At 47.2% G+C, this 13,347-nt stretch overlaps 1 protein-coding gene across 1 annotated transcript in view; it reads left to right on the forward strand.

Moving 5' to 3' along the window:
- Nucleotides 1-13,347, forward strand: part of HSD17B12 (hydroxysteroid 17-beta dehydrogenase 12) — a 342,292-nt gene that overhangs the window by 293,853 nt on the left and 35,092 nt on the right. The window contains exon 8 of the mRNA XM_030200806.1: nt 3,872-3,953. Within this exon, the coding sequence (XP_030056666.1) occupies nt 3,872-3,953 (82 nt within the window). The remainder of the gene's footprint in view (nt 1-3,871; nt 3,954-13,347) is intronic.

The following is a 13,347-nucleotide window of genomic DNA, read 5'->3' on the forward strand; positions in this document are numbered from 1 at the left end:
AAAGGGGGCATGACTATGGGAGGGGCATGGACAGGTCGTGGGTGTTCCTTGCATATACATGCTTAGAATATGCCTGTTCCAATGTAACTTAGTTGTCGGCATTTACACCATGTTTTATTTTGTGTAAATGGCCGTGAATAAATGTAGTCACAGGAAACAGGCGCTGGGCATATTCTATAAAGTATGCCTGAATTTAGGTGTAGACTATAAACCATGCCTAACTTTAGGCGTAGTTTATAGAATACTAGCCGTTGAGCCCGTGAAAACGGGCTACTTTTGGAATGGAGGGGGGGGGTTTCCGAGCCCCCCCCCCCCCGGAGTCGCCGCCGCCGCCCCTCCACCCGGCCCGAGCAGCACTGTAAACTTACATCGCTACGCAGCAGCAGGCACATCAGCAAAGCTGCCGTCGGGGCGGGCTTCCTTCTCTGCCTGTGTCCCGCCCTCGTGTGATGTAATGTCGGCGAGGGCAGGACAAAGGCAGAGAAGGAAGCCCGACGGCAGCTTTGCTGATGTGCCTGCTGCTGCGTGGTGATGTAAGTTCACAGTGCTCGGGCCAGATGGAGCGGCGTCGGCGACTTCGGGGGAGGGAGGAGGGGGAGCGGTTCCGACGTCTGCAGCATGCCAGTAGAGACTTCCCTCTCTGTCCCGCCCCGTCATCACGTATTGATGCGGGGGCGGGGCAGAGAGGGAAGTCTCTACTGCGCATTTGCGAGTGAGTACGGTCACTCGCCGTTTATATGTTTGATACCTAGATGTAATTTTGTCAGCGCCAATTTTTTTAGGCGTCATAAATAGAATCTAGCCCTTTCTGTGTAGTATGGGGATTCCGTGCTCAGCAAAGAATCGGTGCTGGTTAAGTCTGAAGCTGTGAGTTTGGAGAGTTGGCTACGTCTTATTTTTCACTATGCCTAGAATGGGTAGTATTGGGTTCAGGGATGTCAGGGCTTCATGATTAAACAAGACCAGTTGTGTCTACTGTAGACTATAATATGCAACTTTAGAATACCGAACTGAGAAGCCACATACCACACTCAGGACAAGGAATACTGTACCAGTAGAAGAACTATAATATTTGTTAACGCATAAAAATGCAAGAGTAAACAAACATTTGTTTAAATGTGCTTTTTCATTATCTTATCTAATACAAAAAGTTCTGCACTGTTCCATCACTTGCAGGTTTCTTGTGCAACAAATCTAATGTGGCTGTGATTGTCCAGGGGGATCAGACTGCAGTACTTATTTGCTGCCCTTTTCCTCATTTACTTATCTGAGACGAGAGAAAAAAAAATGTTTTTTAATTTAGAAAAAATGAGCTTCAGCCTTCAAATCAACAACACTTGCGTTTGTACTGAGCTAAAAACAGAACTGTTGGTTTTCCCAGACGAGATGTGTGTCATGCTGAAAAAGTCTCGCACAGCTTCAACTTTTTTTTGTTGTTGTTGTGTCTTAGTGAAGAGAAATTCCCAGTTCTTTGGTGACTGCAGGCTTGGGACAATTGACTGCATTTCCAGACAAATGTAATTACAATCAAACCATTGTATTTATTGCAGTAGAAATAGTAAATGCATAATTATATTATGAAGGAAACTTGTTCTTTCCACTTCCCTGGAATTATAAACATTGTGTACAGCTGAAGCAGGAGGTGGTTACCATAGTAACAATGGAAAAGCTAAATATAGCATCTTTTGTACTGTATTGTTTAAGGTGGAATGATGCTTAGGCGTTAGGGCGTGTTGACAAGATTAAATTTGTTTTCTTTTCCTGCACACCAACATTTTCTTTAAAAATGCCCTGTTTCAACCACATGCATAACATTAGTGAAAAGTGATAGAAGTTTAAAAGGACCTGCAAGGTTGAAAGCGTTTTTCTCACATTCCTTCATATCGAAGTGATATCTATTTACAATTGGTAAACACTTTCTGGCTGATTATTCAGCCCGCGGGAGGCAGGCCAGCTAAGTCCCGCGATTGGCGCTGAGCCTTGGATATTCAATGCCGGGTCATTTCCAGTGACTGGCATTGAATATGCGGGGGGGGGGGGGGGTCCAGCCGGTTTAAATTTAACCAGCCAAATTAATATTCAGCGCTAGCTGGTTAAAGTTATAGCATCAAAGATAGGACTGCTATTTAGGTGGTCCTGTTTGGCCGCTAAACTTAGCTGGTGATATGCTGAGTATTCACAGCTAGCCAGTTAATTGCTCTACACTAAGCGGTAATAGTCAGCGGAGATAATCGACTATCTCGCACTGAATATTAGTGCTTAGCTGGTTAAGCACTATTTAACCAGTCAGGAGCTGTTCTTGGCCAATTAAATAGCGCTGACAGGGCCGCCGAGAGGAGGGGGCAAGGGGGGGGCAAAATGCCCTGGGCTAGGGCCTCCAAGGGGGGCCTAGCACCAGGGTCTCTCTCTCTTGCTCCTGACAGGACCCAAGTGATCGTGTCCCGACAGGAGCAGGAAAGAGAAAACTCTGGCACCGGGACCCCTTGGAGGCTGGGGAGGACCCGGAGCTTCCTCCAGTGCTACTCTTCTGCCCATTGCTTGCTGAGCGGCTGCTTTTCTTCTCAGGCATGCGTGCTTGGTTTCGAAACCGAGCATGCTCTGAGAGGAAAAACAGCCACAGGCAGTCAGCGCTGGAGGAAAACATGTTCTGCTGGCGGGGCCTCGGGATCCCCTTCAGCCAAGGCATTTCAATCCTGTTGTGGCAGCGATCGGGGGGGGGGGGGGGGGGCGGCAGCTGTCCTGCCCCGGGCCCGGTTCAGTCTCTCGGCGGCCTTGAGCGCTGAATGTCAACCATTTTGTCTAGTAAGTGTTGATCAAAAGAATTAATTACTAAGCTGCAAGTTAATTTGCAATTTTACTGTGGCTAAATTACCACACCAGTCACTAACTTGCAGTTAGTAACTGGTATAGTAAACTTAATTTTGTGTTACTGTAGCAGGGAACATTGCACATTCTTTTGCTACAGCAATGCAAAAAGAGTAGGCCAGAAATTGGGTAGCTGTCTTTACAAGAGTCAGTGCAGGTTGTAAATACTGTAATCCATCTCCTGATTTCTCTTCCCCTTCCCCTGGCACCTGCCAACTTTCTCCATGGAGACTAGTTAGAGTGGCAGGCATGATCCTCGGTCACTCCTGCCCCTTGGGCTAATGCTGGTTGGGGTGGAGGGAAGCAAGAGAGAGAATGGAGAGAACAGGGATTAGAAAAAAAGAGATAAGGGAAAGTGGGGATTAGAAGGTATAGGTTGGAGGGAGAGAGAGAAATACTAGATGGCACATGCTGAAGGGTAGAGCATGGAAGGGTGAGGCTGAGGGGGGGGAGAGAGAGAGACTAAATGGAACAGACTGGAGCTGTTTGAGTGAGGGAGGGAAAAACTGCTGTGGGTCCCTGAACTTTATTGAAGTTGATTCTATAGGGCCCACACAGTCAAAATGGAAGGGTCCCTTGATAGAGACATTTAAATACTTCCAGGGTCTAAATATGCAGGAGGTAAGCCTTCTCTCTTTAGAAAGGAAATATGGAATGATGTGTTACGAGATGAGGATGAAAAAGTTGTCTGAAGGAGAGTGGTAGATGCATTGAGTAGCCTCAAAGTGGAGATAAGGATGATACCTGAATTTAAGAAAATATGGAATCAGCCCAGAAGACATCTGAGAAAGAGGGAAAGGATTGTAAGAAAGCAGTTGGTGTGGGTGGACACACTTGATAGGCTGCATGTTTTTTATCCGCTTTGCCTTCATGTTCTTTGTTTTTATGACCATTATTTTTCATTTGACTGTAAATTGTCAGCAAAAATGCTTTTTTTTTTTTTTTTTGCTATTTAAAAAAACAAACAAAAACCTCTGCTTATTTATGGCTATGTATCATTTTTCAGATCCAAGGGAGTAATACTGAACGTTTCCTCAGCCAGTGCCTTATACCCAGTTCCATTACTGACAATATACTCTGCTACCAAGGTAAATTTCTGTTTTTTGGTATGCCCTCTTCAAAAGGGCTGCCTGTTGAAATAGGTCTTTTATGATCTCCCATTTGTTTTAGCCAAATGGAGGGGAGGGGAAAGCTAAAAAACAAACAAACAGAGAGTGACAGTCTTTGTTAGTTTATTCAGTGTGCTTTAAAGCATATTTACCAACTTTTATGCTTCAAACAAGTTCAAAAAGTGCATACTTGCAATGATGCAATAGCATTTTCCCTTTCCCTCATTCACAGTCTCAAGTATGTCTGTATAGGAATTCTGTAGAGAGAAATGTGCTTAACTCCTGTCTTTGGTAGGGTGTGTGAGGTGTGCATTGTGAATGGTGGTATATTGGGGAGGGTGAGGGGAGACAATGTATATTTGTGACTACAAGGAGAATATAGATGTGTGGATGTGAGAGTTGGAAATGTGGGTATAGGTTTATGGAGTTGTTTTAGGGTATTAAATGGTTTAAGTATGTGTGGTTGTGGGTGTTTTTAGATATTCTCCCTATATTTACACTTCCTCCCATGTTCTCTTCCCAATGTTTTTCCTCCTCCCAGCACTCCTCCTCCTCCTCCTCCCCCCTTATGTTCATTCTCCCCTCCCTTCACCTTTTCACTCACCCCACCTTTCACTCATTCCCTTTTCCATAGCTTCCTATTACCTGATTCAGCAGCTGGCTGGATCCACCACCACTGCCAAAAGGTTGGCCATTGACTCCCCTAACCTTTCTAGCATCCTTGTTGTGACTGCAATGTAACTCCCCTTCTGCCTGTAGGGATTGGGTCCTTGTCAGCACACAATACTGCCAGGCCTGCCACGAGATGTCCCCAGCACTAATTTTCTTGCCCCGCTGCTTCTTATCTTTGGACAATGGAGACTAAGTTCACCCCCCCCCCCCCCCCCCCCCCCCCCGGCGCTTTTGTCTCCTGGTTTCTTTTTCTTTCCTGACTTTATGCATAGGTTTGTTTGTGTGTGCATGCTCACGTAAACTAAGAAAACTCCTTCTTGTACTGTAGAATGTGATCAGTCAATCCAGTGGCTTTGTGCAAAGCTGTGTTGTTTCAGTGAGAGAGCCTCATACACAAACATGTGACATCACAAATGGCCAAAATATCATGGCATCAATATTCAGAATGGCTCCTGCCTGCTTAAACCACGCTGAGCTGGCCAGCAGCCGATATTCAGTGGCTTTGAATCAGGCTCACCATCACCAGCTGAATATCAACTGGAACAATGTTAATGTATTTCCAGAGGCTTTACCCATGTTTATTTCTTCCTGTCTGTCCACTTCCCTCTGCACCTCGCCTCCAATTTAATATGTTGCTTGATGCTAACAGGGACTTTCTGGTACTTCAGTGCTATATTGAGCTAATCAAATTCCTTAATTTATTGACTTGACAGCACTGTACTGCTATTAAAGAAATGTGGCTTGCTGATTTCATCTGTGCTATTCAACAAGTTGGCATTTACTTTTTTGTTTTACATAGAAAAATAGAAAACAGAAAATAAAAATCCTATGATCTATCAAGTCTGCCCATCCATTGCACTATTGGGGCTGTTTCTGGGAGTTTGTTTTATCAATACAAATAGTGATTTGGTTGCCTTTATAAAATAGGTGCCTTTTGGACTTCAGTTAGGAATCTAATTATAAACTGAGGCCTATAGAGGATAATTGTATAACTGGGAACCTAATTTAAGGCAGTCAAAATGTGCCTATTAGCCTATTTTATAAATAAAAGTAGGTGCTAACTTTCTGCTATAGAAGAATACTACTGTAAGTGGCCAAAAACTCTTAAACAACTTACTCCGTGTCAGGTTCTCAGGTTCAGAGCCCGTGGGGCCGGGCTCTGGAGCAAACGTGAGCCCTTGGGCTGCTGCCGAGGAGCAACAGCAGCAGGCAAAACCCACCAACCAACACTGGGCAAGCACACCGGCAGGGACTGCAGGCACTGCCCAGCGAACCGGAACACATGGACTGGAATCCCCCGGACTGGAGGACACAGGACTGGAACACTGGACTGCAAGTCCCCGGACTGGAGGACACAGGACTGGAACACACACCGGACCGGAACACACTGGAGTTGAGCTCCTGGGTTCGAGTAGCCGGCAGGACTTACTGGATACCGGATGACACAGGGACCAGGACTGGAAACAGAAGTGCTCCTAAACCTAAACTGATCTACGTGCTCCCAAGCCCTAAACCAGCAGGAGTGTTCCTAACAGTAAACTGACAAAAGGACTTCCTAAGCCCTATACTAAACAGGAGCTCCTAAGCCCTGCTCAAGAAAGGGACTTCCTAAGCCCTAAACTAACAGAGCAGGGAACTAAACACAAAGCTAACACAGGTGCTACTAAGCACCAAGCTACAAGCAGAGCTCTACACTAATAAGCTAAACACAAAACTAACAAGCTACCTAAGCACTGCTCTAGCAAGCTAGATACAACTAACAAGGTGCTTCCTAAGCACTACTCTGGCAAGCAACCAGAAGAGCTCCTAGCACTAAAAGGGAAGACAGGGGAGCCACAAGGAAAAAGCAGGGAAGCTAACACATAAGCCAAAAGTGATTCTAAATCACCAAACACCAACAGCAAAGACTGCAATGCTCCCAATAGCACAAACCCAGAAGTACTTCTAAAAGCAAACTCTGCAGTGTTCCTAACAACACCAAACCCTGAAGTACTTCTATCAACAACAGAGCTTCCAAAGCCCTACACACAGCAATGCTTCCAAAACCAAGAGGGAAAAGCAGGGGAACCATAAGGGAAAAGCAGGAAAGCTAAACACACAGTCACTAGTGCACACTGCACTAACACTAACCTGGCCCTTAGCAAAAGCAAGCAGGGAAACTAGACACAAAGTCAGTAGTGCACACTGCACCACCCTACCTAAAGCAAAAACACCACTGTTGCAAAGGCCCTGAAGGAAACAACACCACTTCCTTATCATGGCCCTCCCTGATGATGTCACACTCCCTAGACCTAGGCAACAGCACACTGACCCAGAGAGCACACTGAAACCCATAGAGGCCCAACCCACACCAATGCAACACCTTGAAGCACTTGAAGCCAGTACACCCAAAGAGAGGTAGAGTTAACTCAGTCCACCCACACAGCTGTAGTAAAGTAAAACAATTAACCCCATGCTGCTGGAAGCTGCCAGCACAGAGAGACAGAGCCAGCTCAGAAAGGACAGAGAAAAGAAACAGAAGCCAGCTAAGAAGCTGACCCCCAGGAAAGAGGTAAGTTTGAGAGGGGTTCTGACCCCAATCATAACACTCCGGCTCTAGAGATGTTGGTAAATGATCATGCCAGTATCAAATATATATATAAGTGAAACATGAAACGTAGACTTTGGTGTCTTTTTTTATCATCTTTAAGGGATGCATTACCCACAATCTTCAAGTGTCTGATTCTAGCCTTTTTGAAGCCTAACTGCAGAGTGTTGATTTATCCTTTTGTAAACATTTAGGGGTCCTTTTACTAAGGAGCACTAACAGATTAGCACACACTAAAGAAAGAAAGGTCATAACAAACACACACTTACAAAGACACGACAACTAACAAAAATTCACACAACACCAAACAATAAAGCGCAATACCAAACAATCCAAGTGGGGTATATCAACACCAGATCCGGAGATGCGAAGGAGGTAGAACGAGAGGACATGAAATGAGATTGAAGGGGAGCAGACTCAAGAAAAATGTCAGGAAGTATTTTTTCACTGAGAGAGTAGTGGATGCTTGGAATGCCCTCCCGCGGGAGGTGGTGGAAATGAAAACAATAACAGAATTCAAACACGCGTGGGATAAACATAAAGGAATCCTGTTCAGAAGGAATGGATCCTAAGGAGCTTAGCCGAGATTGGGTGGCAGAGCCGGTGGCGGGAGGCAGGGATAGTGCTGGGCAGACTTACACAGTCTGTGCCCTGAAAAGGACAGGTACAAATCAAGGTAAGGTATACACAAAAAGTAGCACATATGAGTTTATCTTGTTGGGCAGACTGGATGGACCATGCAGGTCTTTTTCTGCCATCATCTACTATGTTACTATGTTGTAAACAAAACTACTACAGTAACAGACTGGATCACGTCAGAAAACCTTGATCTAATCTTTATAAATGAAACCTGGATCCATGATCAAAAGGACCCCATAATCCTTGACCTTTGCCCCCCAGGATACAAAATCACTCACTGGACCAGAAAGGAAAAGAGAGGCGGAGGGATAGCACTAATCTACTGATCCCACTTTAACACTGATACCACTGCTGAGTTCATAACAACCCGACTTGAAATTGCCTCAATTAGAATCCAAAGTGAATCCCTGCTTGACCATCTGAACTGTGTCTTATTCTACAGACCACCAGATAACTGGAACGAAAGCCAGTCTAACTTCATGGACTTCATTTCAAACGCTTGTGTAACTAACTCCAACATACTAGTTTTAGGAGACATCATTCTTCACCTAGAGGACCCAAACTCTACCAACGCACGCGAATGCAAGGAATTCCTCCACTCATGGGATCTTAAATGGTCACACATGCAAGCAACCCATGTTAAAGGGCACACATTTGACCTCATCTCACACAATTTGTCCACTGACCAGAACCTGATAATAACAGATATTAAATGGACAGAAACACCTTGGACCAATCACTACAAACTAAACCTATCCCAGGTGGGGGGAAGAGGGGTTGGTGGTTGGGAGGCGAGGATAGGGGAGGGCAGACTTTTATACGGTCTGTGCCGGAGCCGGTGATGGAAGGCGGGACAGGTGGTTGGGAGGCAGGATAAACTGCTGGGCAGACTTATACAGTCTGTGCCCTGAGAAAGACAGGTACAAATCAAGGTAAGGTATACACATGAGTTTATCTTGGGCAGACTGGATGGACCGTGCAGGTCTTTTTCTGCCGTCATCTACTATGTTACTATGTAATTGGCGGGAAAAGGGCTCATATCATGCACAAGAACATACAACCTACACCACAAGAGGCCAAATAGACCTAAACACATTGTGGCAACAGATATATAATAACGAATGGACAGCACAAACGGACTCCATAAACTTCCTATCTGAATGGGATAAAAGATGCAAAAACATATTAGACGAAATAGCACCATTCCAATAAGAACATCATGTACACATAACCCAGTACCATGGTTCAACGACGAACTGAAAAAACTAAAAACACAAACCAGGAAGCTTGAACGAGCATGGATAAAAATAAAAGACGATCACACACTTAACGCTTGGAAGCAAACACAAAGAAAATACAAATGTGCAATAAGACAAACCAAAAGGTCATACTATAAAACCAAAATAGGACCAGATCACAAAGATACGAAGAAACTATACCAACTCGTACATAAACTACTGGACACTACCTCGGTCACCGCAACCAACTCAGCATCCCATCGGCAGACAAACTTGCCATATACTTCAATGAAAAAAATTGTAAAAACTACGTAACAATCTTCCTCAGAACACTACCGATATCGAAAACTTCATCAATGGCCTAGACCCAATCTCAGGAGAATACCCAGCGGACCGAACCTGGTCAAAATTCACTCCTCACCAAGGAAACAATGGCCCATGCGATTAATAGAGCCTCCAACACTCACTACAAATTGGACTCCTGCCCCAGCTACCTAATAAAATCTGCCCCCGATCGCTTCAAAACAAATCTCACAGCCCACCTAAACTTCATGTTCCAACAAGGTCTCTTCCCTAAGAAAAATGGCAACATCCTACTCACAAAATATATATATTTATTCACATGAAAAATAAAAATTAAAAAGTAACATAATGTACATAAAAATGACCCGACACGGCCGTGTTTTGGCCCAAAGGCCTGCCTCAGGGGTCTTTGTAACCTCAGAAAATATAACTCGGAATGTGTGCTCCAAGGGAAATAACGAGACAAAACTCTCTTAGGTCTCCTCTCTTCTAAAAAATATATATGAAATATATATTAAAAAGCAAAACGAACTTGTAATACTCCTCTCCGAAGAGATGTCTACAATTGTGAAATATATTGGAAATGAGCCCCTAAGAGGCATATTTTCAAAGCACTTAGCCTTCCAAAGTTCCATAGGTTTCTATGGAACTTTGGAAGGCTAAGTGCTTTGAAAATATGCCTCATATATAACACACAAATTTCATTCGACCACAACATCACTTTGTATTTGTTTCATCACCGAAGGTGGCTAATGCCTCACGGTACTATGTAAGCCACATTGAGCCTGCAAAAAGGTGGGCAAATGTGGGGTACAAATGCAACAAATAAGTAACTACCGTGTAGTCCATAGGACTACAGTGGGCTGCACAGCATGTAGCATGCGCTAATTGTTCTCCAAGGACAAGCAGGCTGCTTGTTCTCACTGATGGGTGACATCCACGGCAGCCCCTCCAATCGGAACACTTTCTAGCAAAGTCCTTTGCTAGTCCTCGCGCGCCGATGCGCACCGCGCATGCGCGGCCGTCTTCCCGCCCGAACCGGCTCGTGCCGGCCAGTCTTCTTTTGTCCGCGCTCGGTACAGTAGTGTTTCGCCGTTCGCGCCCCAAAAGTTGACCTCGCGCGTCGTTTTTGGACTTCGCTTTAAAAAAAAAAAAAGTGTCGGAAGGAGACCTTTTCGGTCTGTTCCCCTTCCTGTATTTCTAGTTTTGCCCCGGTAAGTTTTCTTTTGTCGTCGGGGTAGGCCCTGTTTAGGCCTCGGTTCGAAGTTTTCTTCTCCCTTTTTTTGTGGTGCCATTTTTGCCATTTTGAGTTTTGATCTCGCCGGCGCAATTTTTCTGCCCATGACATCGAAGTCTTCCAGCGGCTTCAAGAAGTGCACCCAGTGCGCCCGGGTAATCTCGCTCACTGACAGGCATGCGTCGTGTCTTCAGTGTCTGGGGGCTGGGCACCGCCCGCAGGCCTGTAGTCTGTGTTCTCTTTTGCAAAAGCGGACTCAGGTAGCGAGATTGGCCCAGTGGAACGTTTTGTTCTCTGGCTCTTCGTCGACATCGGCACCGGGAGTATCGACTGCTTCGACGTCGTCGGCGCCCGGACCTTCATCCTCGCCCCCGATTGCATCAAGTGCATCGAGGCATCGGCCCTCTGCATCGGGGCCGAGACATCGGAGGGCTGCGTCGGACGGTGGTGCTTCGTCTGGAGTGCAGGTGAGGGCTGTCCATTCCCCTGCTGGTGGCGGTGAGCCTTCGGGTGGGTCTCCCCCTACCCTGAGGGCTCCTGCGGTACAGCCCCCCCGAGACCGACCTCCTTCGGCCTCGGCCCCGAGGAACAGACGGCTGGATTCTACGTCCTCCTCGTCGGTGCCGGGAAGCTCCGGTGACATGCTTCGTCCCAAAAAATCGAAGAAGCATCGTCACCGGTCCCCTTCCCGTGTCAGCACCGAGAGCTCAGTAGGCATTGGCACCGAGAGGACCGCTCGCCCTCTGTTCAAGAGGTGTCGGTGTGCTCCCCTTTGGACAGCCCGGAACAGCCTCCACGCCCGGAACAGATTCTGACATCGACTCCTGCATCGGCTTCCATGTCTTTTTCCACAGCCGCTCTGCACGAGAGTCTCCGGGCCGTTCTCCCAGATATTCTGGGAGAGCTGTTGCGCCATTCCCCTCCGGTACCGGGGGTGCTTGCGCCACCGGTACCGTCAAGCGAGGCGCCGGCTGGCCCATTGCCCGGGGTGAGGTCTCCGACATCGGTGCCGCTTGCAGTACCGACTGCGGTAGCCTCCCAGGAAGGCTCCACGACTACGTCGGCGGAGGGAGCTTCGCCGGTGCGGGCGAGGGAGTCTACCTCTCGACGCTCCCACCGTGGCCGTGGTTCCACGGAGTCGAGCCGGGCACAGCTGCAGACACAGGTCCGTGAACTTGTGTCTGACACCGATGGTGAGGCCTCGTGGGAAGAGAAAGAGGACATCAGATATTTCTCTGACGAGGAGTCTGAGGGTCTTCCTTCTGATCCCACTCCCTCTCCTGAAAGGCAGCTTTCTCCTCCCGAGAGTCTGTCTTTCGCTTCCTTTGTCCAGGAGATGTCTACGGCCATCCCCTTCCCGGTGGTTGTGGAGGACGAGCCCAGGGCTGAAATGTTTGAGCTCCTGGACTATCCTTCTCCACCTAAGGAAGCGTCCACAGGACCCATGCATCATGTCCTAAAAAAGACATTGCTGGCAAACTGGACCAAGCCTCTAACTAATCCCCACATTCCCAAGAAGATCGAGTCCCAGTACCGGATCCATGGGGACCCAGAGCTGATGCGCACTCAGTTGCCTCACGACTCTGGAGTTGTGGATTTGGCCCTAAAGAAGGCCAAGTGTTCTAGGGAGCATGCTTCGGCGCCCCCGGGCAAAGACTCTAGAACCTTGGACTCCTTTGGGAGGAAGGCCTACCATTTTTCTATGCTCGTGGCCAAAATTCAGTCCTACCAGCTCTACACGAGCATACACCTGCGGAACAATGTGCGGCAGTTGGCGGGCTTGGTGGACAAGCTCCCCCCTGAGCAAGCCAAGCCATTTCAGGAGGTGGTCAGGCAGCTGAAGGCGTGCAGAAAATTCCTGGCCAGAGGGGTGTATGACACCTTTGATGTTGCGTCCAGGGCCGCTGCTCAAGGTGTGGTGATGCGCAGACTCTCATGGCTGCGTGCCTCCGACCTGGAGAATAGAATCCAGCAGCGGATTGCGGACTCGCCTTGCCATGCGGATAATATTTTTGGAGAGAAAGTCGAGCAGGTGGTAGAGCAGCTCCACCAGCGGGACACCGCTTTCGACAAGTTCTCCCGCCGGCAGCCTTCAGCCTCTACCTCTACAGGTAGAAGATTTTTTGGGGGAAGGAAGACTGTTGAACAAAACCATAGAACGAAGGCAGTAACTATTAGAGCAGGACAAGTAACCTAATACAAAAAACAAAGCTCTAATATCTAAATGCGTGCTTGTGAAAAATGAAGAAAAAGCCCTCAGAAACCGTGGGTAAAATACCCAGGGTTTAGTGCGCGGTTATGTTATTTTATAACACACGCCATGATTCTATCATAGGGCAAAAAACATAAAATAACATAACCGCGCACTAAACCCTGGGTATTTTACCCACGGTTTCTGAGGGCTTTTTCTTCATTTTTCACAAGCACGCATTTAGAAGGAAGACTGTTCCCTACTCTTTTGGCAAGCGTAGGTACAATCCTCCTTCTCGACAGCCTGCGGCCCAGGCTAAGCCCCAGCGTGCTCGCTCTCGTCAGCAGCGTGTGACTCAGCAAGGCCCCTCGGCTCCCCAGCAAAAGCAAGGGACGAGCTTTTGACTGGCTCCAGCAGAGCATAGCCGACATCCAAGTGTCAGTGCCGGGCGACCTGCCAGTCGGAGGGAGGTTGAAAGCTTTTCACCAAAGGTGGCCTCTCATAAC

Source organism: Microcaecilia unicolor, chromosome 4 (genome assembly GCF_901765095.1).
Source record: "Microcaecilia unicolor chromosome 4, aMicUni1.1, whole genome shotgun sequence".
NCBI classification, from domain to species: Eukaryota; Metazoa; Chordata; class Amphibia; order Gymnophiona; family Siphonopidae; genus Microcaecilia; species Microcaecilia unicolor.